The sequence below is a fragment of the Neodiprion pinetum genome, chromosome 1 (assembly GCF_021155775.2).
Source record: "Neodiprion pinetum isolate iyNeoPine1 chromosome 1, iyNeoPine1.2, whole genome shotgun sequence".
Classification (NCBI taxonomy): Eukaryota; Metazoa; Arthropoda; class Insecta; order Hymenoptera; family Diprionidae; genus Neodiprion; species Neodiprion pinetum.
Window position 1 is genome coordinate 4,672,000 of NC_060232.1, and position 16,789 is coordinate 4,688,788.

A 16,789-nucleotide genomic window follows, 5' to 3' on the forward strand; every position below is an offset into this window, starting at 1 on the left:
AACTCTTTGCTACGGTACTGGCCACAAAATTTAGACAACCTACTGAAGTTGGCAATGATATATTCAGCTAATGTAGAGCTAATTAATACGGTTTGAATAAACTGTTTTCTTTAATTAAGGTAGATAGATCTTTATTGGGTAGGTAATAGTACCGTTATTACTATCAGTAATAATAGGTGTGTACAGTTTTTAAAACTGTACTTATTAAAATTTGTAGTCTTGTACACATTACTTTTTTTCATGTTCATTTACTTTTACTTGTTTTCTCCTTTTCCTTTCATTTCTAGGGGTATGTTGTAGGTAGGTAATACCATACGTTGTTTCTCGTATGTTTTGGTTCTGAGAAATAATTAAGATAACCATTTTTTACTGTTATAACTGGCCAATAAGTATCTGCCACTTTGCTTATATTATTAATCTATTTGTCATATATACAAATAATATACAATAGTCGCACTTAATACAAGTAATATTAAAAACTAACCTCCATAATGTTATTATTATATATATGTATAGTTATTATTATATGAATAGAAACTTGACCGCATCTAATTCTTTATCGGGGCGTCCATGTTACGCGTAATAATATAAATACATTTCTTATTATTTTTTTTTTTTTTTTTATAAAATTTGTATAATCTACATGAATCACTTTAAGTATATCTCCTCTCTTTAATCACAAAAAAATATAAATATAATAATTACTATGCAAGCAGGGGATTGCGAGCCACTCTCTGACAATATTTTATATTTAGGCATAGCTTTGGGATATGACCAATTTTTCACTTTCAAATTCAAATCGAATTATCATTAATGTTTGTGCGAATAGTAATTACAACTTTCAAAGCCTTTATTTTCACAAGCTGATCAAACTCAACTAATTAGATTCATTTTTTCTGTAACCATCATATTCATTTAACTCAAAATCGTTCGTATAGTTTAAACTGTATAATCTCCGTACTGAAAAAGTGCCAACAATTAGATGATACAATACATGCAAGAATCGTTTCGAGACATTACAGTATTTTTTTCAGTGATGCAAGCTTGTGAAAATAATATTGTCGTACCCAAATATAATCTCTTATTTCCGATGTATCCTTGGAGATTTTAGTTGATAGCTCGAGGGTGATGATAAAATCAGATTACCTCAGTTTATCTAGCGAAAAAGACATCGAGTAGAAAACCGTAATACTGGTCGTTTATTCGCTTGAGCAACTGCCTCTATTTATCGCAAATTTTTCAAGTCTGATTGGGATCAGAAAGATAAATTGTACCTGAAAGGTAGTTCCGAACGATCTTGTTTGATTTTCAATTACTTCACAAACTAATTACGTAAGTGTGACAGACTATTCTGAAAAGAGAATAAATTACGTCTATGATTGATGATAAAAATCAGGGTATCAAGCTGTCAGGGAATTTGCATGCATCTGTTAAGGTTGGAAAATGTTGAGTGATTTGGGCATGTGTCCTGGAATTTTTGTATTTTCTTCCTCGCTGGTTTTTCTCTTTACTCTTCGTAAGACAATTGAGTTTAGTGTGAAAAGGGTATTAGTAAAGAGAAATATAATTTTTTTACTTGAGATTAATGAAAAATATGAAAAACTACTATAAACCGTTCATAGTCTGAGATTGATGTTTCTTTCTTCATGTTTGGAAAGAATGGCGTATCATAAAAAGAAAAATGTCTATTTTCGTCTGTCAAATTGGGGATTGTCAGAAAATTTGTTGAATCATTGTCGCTTGACACCCTGAAAATATGCGATCATTGTTAGAATTTATATTTGAAGCAGACAAAAACTGCAAGTCTTTTAAAAAATGTTTATAACCGACAATAAAAATTATTATATGTCATTCGACTTCCAACATTACATCTCTAAAGATACATCGTCATAATTTGTTTTACTGATACTTGAAAGAGTTGACAGTGTACAGCTCGTCAGCCCCTAGATTACTTGTCTCCACATGTTACTATTATCATCTAAAGGAAAGGAACACTATATGCGCTATATCCATCAATAAGCAAGGTGGTTTTACAACAGATGCATATCTCTTATCTTATTTAATTTGAATTGAAACCTATATACAAAAGATACTGTACAGTAGTTTTTTTTTTTTTTTTTTTTCTTCTTGTTTCACTTTTATATCTTTAATTTCTGATATAGGTCCGTCATAGCCTTTGATCGCGAGTAGACCGTTTCGTTTGAAGAACATAGTACAGGGGTTAATTTGCGCGAATTTTCAATCTTTTGCACGTGAAAGAATATTGTACACTCGTTCTCCTTGCAGCCTGAAGAAACTTGATCATTGCGTCAATTCTAATCCATGTACCGTGCTCTTTGGACACACGAGCGCTAATGTTGCGTGGTACCATCGATAGAGGTCCAATATCCTACGTCTAATATGCCCTAACTTCATCAATAGGAATATTACAATTAGAGCTAAGATTGTTTGTACCATTGTTTAGGTGAAAGCACCCACAGTGACCCCATTTATTTGTATTCTCACTACATAAATTCTTGCCACGTACAGTAAGAACATACTGCAGTAAGATACGGACTCGGTGGTCACTTTCCCCAAAATTTTTGGGCTTTAATTTGATTATTCCCTCTCGTAATGTGTGATTAATTCATTACACTGGCATCTTATTCAAACAGTGCAAGTATATCGTCGCTAGACGAAGGATTTCCACTGCTTGCTCCGCTACTCGGTGGTGTATTAAGATCGGGCGGATCCAAGTATGAGAGTAATTCCATTGGGTCTACGACGTTGTCAGGCAATAGCTGAAAGGATAATGACGAATTGATAAAAAGTCATTTACAGTTTGCAGCGTGACGTTTTTCTCTTATTTCCCCACACCATCGAGCAGTAAAACCAGGTACAAAGGTCTCGTCTTTCTTGCCTCGTTGCCTTGCAATTATTTTCACATCAATTTTTGTTTTACTCACATTCAATGCCTCTTGCCCAGTTCCCTCTCCATCTATAACAGCTGCAGGGTCAAAGTTGAGGTCCGAAGGTATGTCTGCCGAGTCGTTGTTGATATTTGTACTTGTATTTCCGGAAGGATTGTGGTTTCCAGTCGACTCTTGAGATGATGGAGGTACGCTCGGTGGTCCGCTGTTTCCACCGCCAGGCGTATGAGGTGTGTGGGGTGTGTGTGGCGTGTGAGGTGTGTGCGGCATCTGAAACGAATCGATTAACCATCAGACAAATTCAATTACAAAGTTGAAAATTGTTCACGGTACCATGGTACCAAATTAGCACTGATATCTTTCGAGTATACTACCAAGATACTTGTAGAGAGCATTAGAAAAATTGTTTGTAAGAATTTTATTCTCTTACCTGATCGTTAAGAGTCTTCTCCATTGCGTTCAGAGGATCAAGAGAATTGACGGAGTCACTTAGATGCGACAGCGGACCTGCGCCACTGGAGTAATCGTTATTACTACTGTTATTCGTTCCTGGATTCATGTCGTAAGATCCTCTGGACGAATTCCTATGATTCATATTATTGTTGGCATACGCAGGGGGAGTATTATTCATCATAGACCCGCTAGCAATGCTGTTCATGTCGGGTGCGATGTAGGGACTCATTGCCTGATTCATGTCCCAGTTGTTCATTGTTGGCATATTCATACTACCGGGCGACATAGCTTTGCTCATTCTCTTGCAGTCGTTGTCCTCCTCAGATTTTATACCTGTCACACTCTTAGCAGGTTTCCAGCTTGCTGCCGAATCTATCGTTACCTCTTCAACCTCTGACGTATTTAGAGTAGTATTTAAAATTCCCCACATGTACTGATCTACTTCCAATCCTTCGAGTTGTGCAGGTTTGCTACAAGTGACAAATTATACATTATCTTAAATAATGCGGAGAACTTTCCCATATCGACATGTATATGTTGGCAAAGAAACCAGGTCAGTCGTCAAATTCTAAACAAACTTACTTGCAAACAGGACATCGCCACGATCCCCTTTCGCAGTTCAGTTGTAGATAGGATTCCAAATCGAAGCATTGTATATGTTTACAATCATTGCCCCGTGCAGGTAGTGTAATCCGTTTGAAAGTAATAGGACATTTCAATGATACCTAGAAAATAAAAAAAATAAAAAATTGAAACATATTTTTATTCGTCGTACACATACATTTCATATTACGATCCAAACCGATGTGGTTTTCATCCGTTTCTTACCTTCAGTGCTGTTTGCTCCACAACGTCTCGCTCCCTCTCAGATTGCATACCGTTATTCGATAACGTGTTGTTGAAGTTTCGCTTTATCTTAGCTATGCAGATTTCCGCAGCTTGTAACCTCTTGTGTAAAAGCCCTTGCAGAACGCTCCGTACGCTTGGCCGATGAACTAATTGTAGGACGAATAGATGTGACTATGGATAAAAAAAAAAAAGAAGTGGTTTTAATTTCCAGGATTGTCTAATTATAAGCCAATTAAGCAAACTCTTGTTCGTGGTGTTGACCAACAGTCTCAAGCTCTGCAATAATATTTTTACTCACACAGCAGCATGCAGAAACTGTGATTTGTATTGTGTTTCGCCCCGGCTGACACACATCTTTAAGGTAAAGTGGTTTGTGGGATGTTTTGTTTTCCCCTCTATCGATAACCAGCGGGGTCGCATTGACCGATACTTGAACGCTTGCCGGCCAATTGGTATTCATCTGCCTGTCTTCATGATGAAAGCATTTTAATTGTAGCTCAAGATCGGATCGCCACATTAGCGTCTGATGAACGGTGGTTTTCAACTGGAATACGTGGTTACTGACGGCCAAATTATGTTCTAGCCGGAAGGGTGGAAGTATGATACCATCCCTCACAGGGAATGTTAATCTCAGCTCGTCGTCCTCTGTAAAAACAAAAGAAATTTGAAGGGTTGGTACTTGGAAGAAAAAAATAACCGATAACCCGGGACGAATGGAACTCAACACTCCGCTTCCGAGTGGCAAGTTCCCTTTATCCCCGAAGTAATATTCCGTACACGCACGATACACTTACTCTGAATATTAACCGGTGACTTGATCTCGTTAAAATTCGGCTTTATATCTGGATTGGGGCTGATATAAGGTGTCATACTGGTAGCAGGAGTTAAAGGAGGAGTCGGGTTCCCAGGTATAGGACTATGCTGGTAGCTCATGTTTCCGGCACCGTTCGTCCTCATTGTCGCGACATCCTGTTGATACTGGCTGGTAGCTGCGTACGGCGACGTACCAGCATAACCAGGTGTCTGCTGGTGACCGACAAATTGGTTGTTCACCGAGGTGGGTCCCATGTTAGTCGGGACTCCGCTATTCGCGTAATACTGATTGGCTTGTGCCGCCGGGTTGTAAGACGGGTTAGCTTGTCTCATCGTGGTGCCTCGCATCATGGAATTCGGTCCGAAGCCAGCGTTGCCAGGATTCATTCCCTGCATCGGTTGATACTGAGATTGAAAGCTTGGCCGACTACCGGCGTACGCGTTCGCATACTGATTATTGGGCATCCCGTTGAAGCCCGGCTGCATTGCCCCTGGATTCGGTCCCGGGTAAGGATTTTGCTGCCTCTTTTGCGCCATGTGCATTGCTGGATTAGGATACGGCGCTAACCTCCTCGGGTAAGCTTGTTGAGTCTGCGCCTGTCGAGTTTTCGAACGTTAGGTACAGAGTGTATTTTGGAAAACGTTCGACGCTCGATCGTTCAATAATCATGCACACATCGGACTGGTTACCAATCCTCTTTGGGTCAATTACGAACTCACCTGCATGTTCATCTTGTTCATCTGCATATTGTTGGGTCCCATCATGTTGTTCATCCCCATGTTGCCCATGTTCGCTATCGAGTTCATCGGACTTATTCCGTTCATACCGTTCATCCCGTTCATGCCCCCCATAGTCATCGGGTTCATCGTATTCATACCACTCATCGCGTTCATCGAATTCATAGAATTCATCGTATGCATCGGTCCCATGGAACCCATGCTGTTGAAGTTATTCATACCGACCGGTCCGAGTCCAGCCATCGCTCCTCTCTGCGCGTACCCCGTATTGTACGCCTGGTGAGCCATTCCATGTTGGCTCTGCATCTGTTACACGATTCACGTTATTGAAATTCATACAATAATATTGCATTCGGGCTTTGGTTTGTTAAACTACTGCAGTTGCGCTTCGATGTTGCGATGTCGCAAGAATTACTTTGCCGATTCCCTACCTGGTTATACTGTGCGGGGATGTCTTGGCGGTCCTGCATGGCCACCACGCTGGCAGTGGCGGTGGCCGTGGCGGTAGCCGCTGCCACCATCGCCGCGGCGCTTAGCGTCGAACCACCACCCCCGTTGTGGGATGGCGCCGTGTTATGATAGCCAGATGATAACACGGACTGCACTCCCACCCCGATCGCCGCCGTTTTTAACGTTAAGAGAATACCGTGTAAAATGAGACCAAGTTCCCCTCAACGTGGGCCGCCCTAAAATCAATATAAAAACAAAACCAGATTATAGTTGTGCGTGTACCGTAAAATTGTACGTAGGTACGTACGTACATTGATTCGTGTAGGGTGATTTATCGGCAATGTTAAAGATGGCGTTCGATAATAAATCCGTAACATATTCAAGGACATTTTCAGGCTATTCAAGGACATTTAGGAAATATAAAAATACACGAATGCAGAGGGTGCTGTACAGAATCGGCTCGATGTACGAGACATACGTTATTTCTACTACAATCTGCTAGTAGGGCAAAACAAAAAACGCGATTCGAGGCGGGAATCCACTTTTTTAAAAACAGTTACTTAGTGAGCACGAATAAACTGTATATCATTCGCAGCTAACCTTAAAAATAGAGTACTTCCGGGAGGTAGGAAAAATTCAAGGATAGTTTCCAGGACCACTGGACACCATGTTAAACCTGCGTTATATACTTGAAAATGAATTATACGGATCTGAATAAAATATACCACAATATCACTGTAATAAATCCTTACTCAAGTACCTACGTACAGTAAATGATGAACGAACAGACGCGTAATTACGAGAACTCTATCGTCAGACGTGACTTCCGGCCGAGCCGGAGAATCAGCCTAGCTTGTAGCCTGTAGACTGTTTTATATTGCGAATGAACCGCTTGAGCGATTAACTCGAGGATGTTTCCCTTCGCGTATTGTAAGTATTGATTATTCGCGGAGTTACGTTTAGATCGACGTACCTATGAACGAATGTAGCGTGTAACTAGTCTCTAGTGATAAGTTTTGATAAAACTTCAGAATCGTCGTGTTAAGTTAATACAAATGGTGGTTAATCGCTCTATTGAAAATTGATACCGGAATAATACTGGTCGAAAGGTTCAACGTCCATCTTACATATTTACGTGACTTAATTCACACATCCTTGATGTTCTATCCTTACTTCTAACGCATGAGTGTACACAACACAAACTGCGAACGCTAGGGTAATTAAAAATAGAAAAACAATCTCCCGACTGGGTTACCGAGCAACCAGGAAGCATTGGTTGAATTGTTACTGAAATCAATTGAGTTTTAAAGTCCACAGCTAGTAGTCACAAGTCTTCGACTTTCATAGTTTGTATTATCAACTAACGGTTATAAATTACAGTTGCGCTACGCGGTTGATAAGCATTTGTTGTGTCATTTGACGATGTTTATTAGAAATGGCGTAGGTACGTAACTCTGTCTAGAAAAAATATTGTACTATCGATACTAAACGCGGTGAAGATCGATCGCGTTGAAGAGAAAATTTTAATTATTTGAAGGATTTGTAATTCTAAAGAAATAATTAGCGAGATGTATACACAATTGGTAGTCTGTACAGTGCTCGTGAAGTAATACTCATTATACTGGCAGACTAGTTAGACTAGTAACAATTACATAAACTGCGAGTAATTTTTTTATTTCCACGTCACAAGTATGCGTAACAAACAAAAAATTATTGTGTCATCGGTTTGAAACGATTTTTTTTTTTTATTTATTTAGTTGATCAGCGAAGGTTGGATTCAATAATTATAACGGGCAATTTTATTCAACGAATCGACAATTGATAATCCTCCAACAACCTTGACGACACTAAATCGTTATCGTTATTCGCGGCTATACTTTTTGCCTATCAAATTGCAGTGGTAATAACATTACTGACTTCGTCAACGAAACCGGAAGAATAAAGTTATGAAATCACGTGTTGCCTCGAGCCAAGGTTCTACACACTGTGCTACGTGATAAAATAACTAATTCAACGCGTTCGCGAAGGTTTTGTGTAAATAAGTGCGCTTCAATAACACGAGTACATCACGTAACGCATAATACAATCCTGCAGAACTTTGTACTGCGGAGAGTCGTATACGGGGACGGAAAAAATACAAAACAGTACCAACATCAACAACAATAATAATAATAACAAAGCAAAGAAAATATTTCCAACCAGTATCGCGACTGTCGCGTATGCTCACAAACGTACAAGGTACTTCTCAACACGTTCAATAGTTCAAGGCTCGGTGCATCTCGAAGAAGGTGTGCGTAAGAAGATGCGAAGTCACGGGGGATCGTAAAGATGACGTTCAACGATGAAATCGCGTTTGACACTTGGCGCGTCACGCCCGAAGAGCACGTGCGCGCATCGATCATCCTGCTGCATCCATATACATTACAGCAGCGTTACAGCATTATCGAAGGTTGGAGTAAAATCAGGACGATTCGCAGAAATGACCAAGGGTGGGAGAATTTTTTGTTCCTTCCTTCCTGAAGGAATGGAACACGAAGAGGAAAAATGTAAAGATAAAGAGAAGGAAACATCGGGGCCGGAAGTCCTTTGAACTTGTCAGAAACGATTTTGAACGTCGACCAAGTATCGGAGCACAGACGCAAGCAACCCTCGCCCAGGTTCCAACGACTTCGGGGCATCCCCTTCGCAACAAAACTACGAACAGCCCAGCTGGCTGCCCTGCACGCTGCCTGCCTGCCTGCCTTCCTTCCTTCTCACTTGCGAGAAGCCCCTGTCGCTCGCTATTCGCTGCCGCTCTCGCTTTTCTGTGGGAAATGCACGTGTTCCCTATTCACACAGAGCGACCAACCGACCGTACTTCTCTCCTCTACCACCACCATCACCACCACAACTGTGGGGCTACTACTGCTATTAGTAATACTACTACACCACCGATTCCATACTACGCCACGTAATATGCTGTTTGGTGCTTGTCGTTGCTTCAGAGGATGATTCCCTGTTGCAGCGACGGCACGGCACTGTGCTATCCATCGAATGTGCAACGGAGAGGGAGGGAAGGATGGAAGGAAATAAGGAAGGTAGGTAGGTAGGTAGGAGCTTCTGGAGAGTGAGAGAATCTTTCGTTTATTTCTTTTTTATTTTTTTGTTTTCTTCTTTCTCACCGATGCATGCAGCTCTGCTCGGAAAGCCCTTTTCTCACAAACATCATTCTACACATAATGCCTGTTGGATAATAGCTGCTGCAGTTCAAAACTACTGAAAAGCATTGTTGCTATACTGCGGAGAGACTTTTAGGGAGTACGTTGAACATAGCGGCCTAATTTTTATTTCTTTCTTCTTTCTTCGCCGAGGGATGAGGATAAACGTAAGGATCCCAAGATCCAAGGAGTTCTTGTTCGACGATGCAATTTCGCGTTGAGCAGAAAGAATGAATCTAATTGTGCTTCGAAGTAAAACCTGGAGTTTATTCAGGATTTGGCATCGACGCTCAAGTCTTCCCATCAACGAATCATCGATACGTTGTATATGTTCGATAAGAAGGACACAATGTTCGTGTATACATAATACAAAACTCTGGTAGTAGCCTATGCAGAGAAATTACATAAGCTTCGATCGATTCCACGAAACAATAATTTCGATACCGCGATGGCGGAGAGAATATTCCCAGATGACGTCATCATCCCCGTCTCCTGCCACACAGCTACGGCCTCACCCTTCGGCAAATTCGAACTCGGCTCAATTCTCATGGTTTTACCACCACCACCACCCTAAATACAACCTATACTACTACTATACTGCCGCTGCTGCTACCGGCTCGAATAGTATCACCACTACACGTTGCCGATACACTAACCCAACCTCTTTCTCACCCCGGTTGGATTTCTCCTCCCCCCATTTCGCATCCCTCTTTCTCTCCACCTCGCTCGCTCCCTCTCCCCCCTCCCATTATTCTATCCCCTCTTGGATTTCTATTCTCGTATGTCAATATTTCGTCAACTAGTGCCTACGAAACGGGGCTCGTAACAAAGACCCTCTTACACAGCTTGCGTTTAAAAATCATTGTCGATGATGCGAGCGGAACAAAGGCGGACGGGGGCAAAGACGTGTGGTATTGGTTATAGCGATTCGTGCACGTGTATGTATCTCTGCACGTGGGGATAGACGTACGATATATTTGTTTGCGTACGCGTTATACTACACACGCATACACGGCCATACGCGAAATATGCGTACAATATAGTCGTAATACCGTTACGCCTTTCATTACAACTGCATGAGGGAAGAAAAATAAGTGGAATAAGAAGAAAAAAAGAAAATGCAAAGGAAATAAAATGAATCGTTCTTACGTTCTTGCCTCTATAACCGATCGGCGTTCGTGTACAATGGACATATTTATACGTATATACCTACGTGCCCATACATATGCTGTGCGTATTATACATGTACAGGTATATACACGTATACACATTATTAAAAGCATGCTCGAGCGAGCCTGAACGCATCGTGCGTATCAAAGTCATTATACTTGAACATATTTGAATAATCACTACTATTATTATTTCATGATTTTTATTACACGCCGCTTTATCGGGTTCATCCAATGATCCTAGCCTTATGCCGCAGAAGTTATTTGAAAGAAATCGTTGCCGGTCCGCGGTTGTATTAGGCGAGAATGTGAATTTTCGAAAATATTTTTTACGCTGAAAGCTAGACAATGACATGTATAGTGATCGATCGATAATTATGCCGTTTCACGACGAGTGGTTAGTCGCTGCTGTCAAACAGCCGCCACCTTGTCGTCAGTCACTCTCCTCTCTACAAAAGCGTTGGCTGTTGCTGCTGCTGCAGCAATAAAACCTGCAGTGCCGTCATATTTTTAAACCAATGTGGAATGGAATCGTAAACAGATTATACAACAAACCTGATCACGTGATATTTTTATTATACAAGGGTCACAGTCTACTAATAGTCAACGTCAATCTGCAAACTCGTATAATTATTATTTCCGGATTTACCTGTCATCTCGCATGCGACCGAGAGCGAGTTGTTCTACATTTCCGTGGATGCTTCCACGACTCCCAACACAAGGTTTGCCCTAGCTGTTTCTTCCTTACCCTCCTGTTCGCTTTTCTTCCAATGACAGGCTCGCGGTCCGCGTGCGATTTTTATGTTTATAATAATACAGTGATGATATTTTTCGTTTGACGATGTAAATTTCGAACGTTGCGTCGCGTCGCGTCGCGTCGCCTTGGTGTCCTCGTCCCTCCCCCGCCGCTCCTTCTTATTCTGAAACTTCTCATTCGCGCTGTAAGGAGTGTATGTACCTATAATGCCACTTGCGAATTGTGCAACGTTGCTGCGACCAGCGAAATTACGAAACGTTCAAGCGAGCGTTGAGCACTCGGTATGTGTGCGTGTAGGTGTGTACACCGCGTATATACATATATACACATACGCCTTATTGCAACGACGCGAAATCATGACGCAAAGATTGACGGGGGGATGGATACCTGCCTTAGATTTCCATTTATGGAATGATTATTACAAACACCGAGAGCCTCCTTTTGCCTGCGCAAGTCTCTTTGCTCGCTCGAGTATCTCTGGGTAGGTACCTACATGCATACTTCGCATCAAATGTCACCGGCTGTTGGTTTCTAGCTTTATATTGTACAATTACCCGGGTTCTTATTCTGCACGAATAAGTCTCGATAAATCGGGTGCGGACATTTTCACCTTACGTAATTGCCGACGTTGACGATGTTTCAATCTCATCGAAGATCGTCTGGTAATAGCGGCAAATAAACAATGCAACGGAACTCGGAAATATAGATGTAAGGGTCTGGATATTAACGGGCAGAATTGGGTATGTCAGCGTGTAACACTTGGGTCAGGTGTTTCTCACAAAGTGGAGCGGTCAGACTTTTGCTATGTATATTTATACGTATACATACAGTGTGTATGTGTATATACACATCGGTGCAGCGCTGGCGTGTCCGCATACCTAGTCATGGCATAAATGACATCTGTCATACGACGGTTAGTTTGGTTTTTGAGAAGGATCACCGAGTGCAGCGTTGCCAAGTCGACCAACGATGGCAATAAACGGGGACGGGTTTTCCATACCTGCCTACCTTATACCTTATGTTATACCGTGTGCAAACTATGTTACAAGTACTCAACTCGACTAGACTCGACTAGACTCGAGACTCGCCTAGCATTATTACAGTTTGGATTACTGATAAGTATGTGCCATCTTGGGTATAGTCGGTAACTCTCGCGCGCCTAGCTCTTATACTATTGTGTAACAATTAATTATGAAAATTTAATTGCGCTTCACCTTGAGCAAAGTACGAGAATAATATACGAAGGTCGTACCATTGTCAGCGTTTTGGTTGTGTGTGTGTGCAGTTGTACGTTATAATGCACACATTCAACTCTTCCAATACATGCGACGATTGTTCGTCGGGCGTGTGTATATCCGATAATATACACACGGTGTATTTACTTAGGAACTATTAGTCCATCCATGCATTTGTCCGTTTGCTCGTGCGTGCGTGCGTGCGTGCGTGCTTGCTTGCGTGTATGCACGTTAATACGCGTCTGATTGTCGCTCGTCGCGCTGCTGCAAAACAGTTTCATAACTTTGGATTCGATTTGATTCGCATTGGTGCAGCGTCAGCAGCTTTAATTACGCAATTTCTGAGTCATTTGTTATAATTCAAGAGTGCGTGACGATTTTGATCTGTTTGCTACGCGCTGGACGATACGGATTCGATTTTCCACATATTTATACGCAATTTGAGAGTGTAAAAGTTGGAGGAGAATTTTCGTCGGATAATAACGAATATTACGTACATTACGTACCAAAGATCGTTTTCACTGTTAGTTTATTCGACGTATTGTAAAACCATTTAGGTACAAGGGGTTATTTGGGAGTCAAAAGTTGGCGACGTTAGACCTGCAGTTGGGTAATATTTATATCGTTAAGTATAACGGCGAAATAAAATCAACGAGGGTCGGCCGATCTATGGACAGAGCCTGGAATTCTTAGCCGGAGAAATCTCAGAGCCCCTAAAGTTGGGTTGGAAAGGACGAAGGACGAGCTGTACAGGGTGGTCGGTTTTACGATGATTTGAATTTCGGAAAAGTGGACGATATTATGCGGTGGTATGCGAGAGATTGCGGCAGCGTTCCTTCCTTCTCTGGGCTCTTCTAGCTGCGGTCTAGCGAGCAGAGCCAGTCCGTTACACAAGCTTATTTTAACAAACCTATTTCTGATATTGCGCCACCCAGCAGCTTATATTAAGATTACAAACGTTTAAGAAACACACTCTCTGATCCGAGGCATGTGTATCCTATCCTACGCTGCCTGACTGACTCGGCTTACCCAGCGTTACCCTAATCCTTGTCCGTATAACCGAGTCTACCTAGCTTTGCTGCCCATGTATACATACACACATACGTACCTAACTACCTACCCTAGGCAACTATACCTACGATTGCTGAAAAACTAGCAGCTAACCAACCGACCGTTAATATACCGAAGACTGGAATTGCTTCGATAACGCTGACGCGAAAATGAGGCGAAGAAGAGGAATACATTGATAATGCGGAATAATGATTTTAGGCCCGGTGAAGTATCGGGTATTATGCTTGCGTATGCCGGTGCGCCTTGTAATAAAAGCGATCGTAACAGTGGCTATCTATCTATCTTTTTAGAGTGCTAAGTGAAAGCTTGACGTTCGCTCGACAGGCAATCCGGCCCATTCTAAGGTGCATATCTACTTATAGGTACAATTCCGACTATAGGTACGGACAACTGTTGTGAGGCTTTTCTGCTGCTCGCAACCAGAACTAGAAAACTGTTGTATGTACCTCGGCCTGCGATTAGTTATCGATATATCCTTAAAGGAAGTGGATTTCTATCGCGTGTCGAGAATGAATAAACCGAGCAGGGGAATATCTCAGCGATGCAGGTTAAAAAGTTCCACCGAACTTTTTATACTTACACGCTGTTTGTTGTTCGAGTTTAAAATTAAATTCTTCGGGTATACTTGATTTTCCCCTCCCCGCTTTATTTAAACGTAAAAGGATCGAGCCTGAGATCGTGACGAAATATATTTAGCTCCGAAATAACTTGCCCGAGAGGAATATTTGCGTTCTCCGAGTCTCTCGCTCCCTCTTTCTCCATCTCTCTCTCTCTCTCTCTCTCTGTCTCTCCTTCTCGAAGATGAAAAAGAATAAGAAGAAGATGAAGATGACGATGAAGAAGAAGAATAAGAATAAGAATAAGAAGGGGAAGAAGAAACAGTTTCTGACGCTGTCGTCGTCGTCGTTTGATTGCGAACTCGCGTTAAGGACATTCTGTGTTTCGTCAAACGCGGCGTGATTAAACAAATGAAATTGAATGAGTTGGGACGCGAGACGCGGTTTCTTGTTCGCAGCTGACGTCGACCGACAAATTCCACTCAAAATCTTTCACTCACTCGTTTGAATTCGTACCTGAGCCTAATCGATTAGAGTAATCAACGCGTTGACCGCGTACGCGCTTGTTCGTCGATTATCCAATTCAATTGATAAAGGCTTTATCTCGCGTACAATAATATTAGACGGGACTCGTAATATTATATCGGACATTCACTACCAATCTAACCCTGGTTATAATACACGAGGATAATCTTTGACTATACATGTATGTATACGTACATTACTTATGCCAGGCCAAGGAGTCTGTCCAGATAATGTTTTTGTTTCAAGATGGCAGTTTGGCGCGACCGCGATTCCCTTCCCTTTTTTAGGTTACGGAAGTTTCAAGGAAACGCGCGTATTACGTCTGGTTCACTTCTGGCCACCTCCTCTCTTTCACTTCCTCTCATTCGTTTATTTTTCTCCCCTACGATTAAATCTGTTGATAATATAAGAAGGGATTTAGTTGTTTTTCGAAACGTCACAGTGGCCGGGAGATATTATATCGGTCGTTGTTGAGTCAAAAACCGATCGCCGCTTGTCAAAACTTACCTAATGGCCGATCACGATCTGCAAGTAGAACATTATCCTCCACACCGAGTTTAGGGCGACCGGTACGCAGCCACAAGTATCGTTATAATCCAAATTGGGTAGAACAAACACTTGTCACACAGCACAACACAACTTTCATATAAATGTGTCAATTGTCATCATCCATCACGATAGTAAAAACGATCAATTTTCCACTTGCCTCCGTTGCGTTTACGCATCACCTTGTCATTTTTATCAACATCGAATGCTTGCCCGTCAGCCGAGTATATATAACGCTATAAATTAACGATTCGAACAATGTTAGAATATACACTACTGTAACTCTTAACGTAGATGCTACAATGCATCCGATCGAACGTACGAACGAACGACCAACCAACGAACGGAATGAATATATGTCAAAAGAACTGGAACTGTAATCCGTGCACTGTGAAATGTTCCCTTATCATATAAGATTCGAACAACCTTCTCTTCTCTGTTATCTTGACGAATTCGATCGTCGATTCGTCTTCGAGTTTATTTTACTTTATGGGGGGGGAAAAACACCACGAGTTGCGTAGGGTTGAACAACCACGACACGGTCGAAAACAACAACAATAAAAAGAGGAACACAAGAGGGGAACTTGGACGAAGAGGACGAAGAACGTTGGAAACGGAGGAGGTACGAAGTATAAGAAGGTGAATAACGTGCAAGGATCAAACCGCACCACGAGATACACCAGATGTCACAGAAATGTCAGAACTGTAACGAACGTAAAAAACTCATTTATTTATATCTGATGGATCGCTGACTCGGGACATTCGTCGCCGAGTTTGTCATGGTTCGAACCGAGAAGCACGCGTATTACCGACGATGAGGACGAAGAAAACGGCGAAGAAGACGACGACCACGACATTTGCCTCTTGTGTTTACGAATAGGTACTGGTACCGTCCTCCGCTCCGGGTAGCATTGGCCGAACGCTAAACGGTTGAAAGTAATACTGTCTAGTGAGAGGTTGTTGAAGCCAACAACGACGCTGTGTGCGCCCGGTGACTACTACGTTGTGCGTCCTGGTCGTTTCGTGGTGGTGGTGGTGGTGGTGATGTGGTGGTGCTGGTGGGGTGGTGGTGGTAGTGCCCGTGTGGTGGTGGTGGTCGTCCTCTCGTAGCGTCGCGTGGTGATGGTGATGGCGATGGTGGCGGTAGTGGTGGTGGTACACCTCCGTTCCCTGGCTACACGTCTCCTCTCCCAACCCACACAACTCCTCTAGTCTCTCATCGTCGTCGTCATCGTCGTCGCGTCGCGTCGTGTCGGCGTCGTTGTCGTCGCTACTTCTCACACGCAGCTGCGCTCCTCCAGGCGCATTGGTATAGGTGCGATTGTGCGCCGTGGTGGGAGTTTCGACAGGAGCGTCGGCCCACGGCTGGGTTCTACATATACGTACGTATGTACGTGCATACCAACTTGGCGCTCTCTCGCACGCACGCTCCACTCCGTTCCACACTCCACTCTACTTCACTTCACTCCGCTCTCGCACGTACACGCGGCGACTGGAGGAGGCGAGCGAGAGAATGAAAG

At 42.4% G+C, this 16,789-nt stretch overlaps 1 protein-coding gene across 2 annotated transcripts; it reads right to left on the reverse strand.

Annotated features, from left to right (window-relative positions):
- Positions 1 to 570: 570 nt before the first annotated feature.
- Positions 571 to 16,265, reverse strand: tna (tonalli). Of its 2 annotated transcripts, XM_046633124.2 has the most exons (11): positions 15,231 to 16,265; positions 14,919 to 15,117; positions 6,194 to 6,448; positions 5,745 to 6,068; positions 5,006 to 5,621; positions 4,510 to 4,856; positions 4,191 to 4,382; positions 3,945 to 4,087; positions 3,340 to 3,832; positions 2,946 to 3,179; positions 571 to 2,780 (listed from the first exon to the last, which is right to left on the reverse strand). In XM_046633124.2, the coding sequence occupies exons 3-11, from the start codon at positions 6,281 to 6,283 to the stop codon at positions 2,643 to 2,645; spliced, it is 2,577 nt and encodes an 858-aa protein (XP_046489080.1). In that variant the 5' UTR covers positions 6,284 to 6,448; positions 14,919 to 15,117; positions 15,231 to 16,265; the 3' UTR covers positions 571 to 2,642. The 2 variants fall into 2 exon arrangements, with proteins under 2 accessions (XP_046489080.1, XP_046489085.1); XM_046633129.2 differs by lacking the exon at positions 14,919 to 15,117.
- Positions 16,266 to 16,789: the final 524 nt, after the last annotated feature.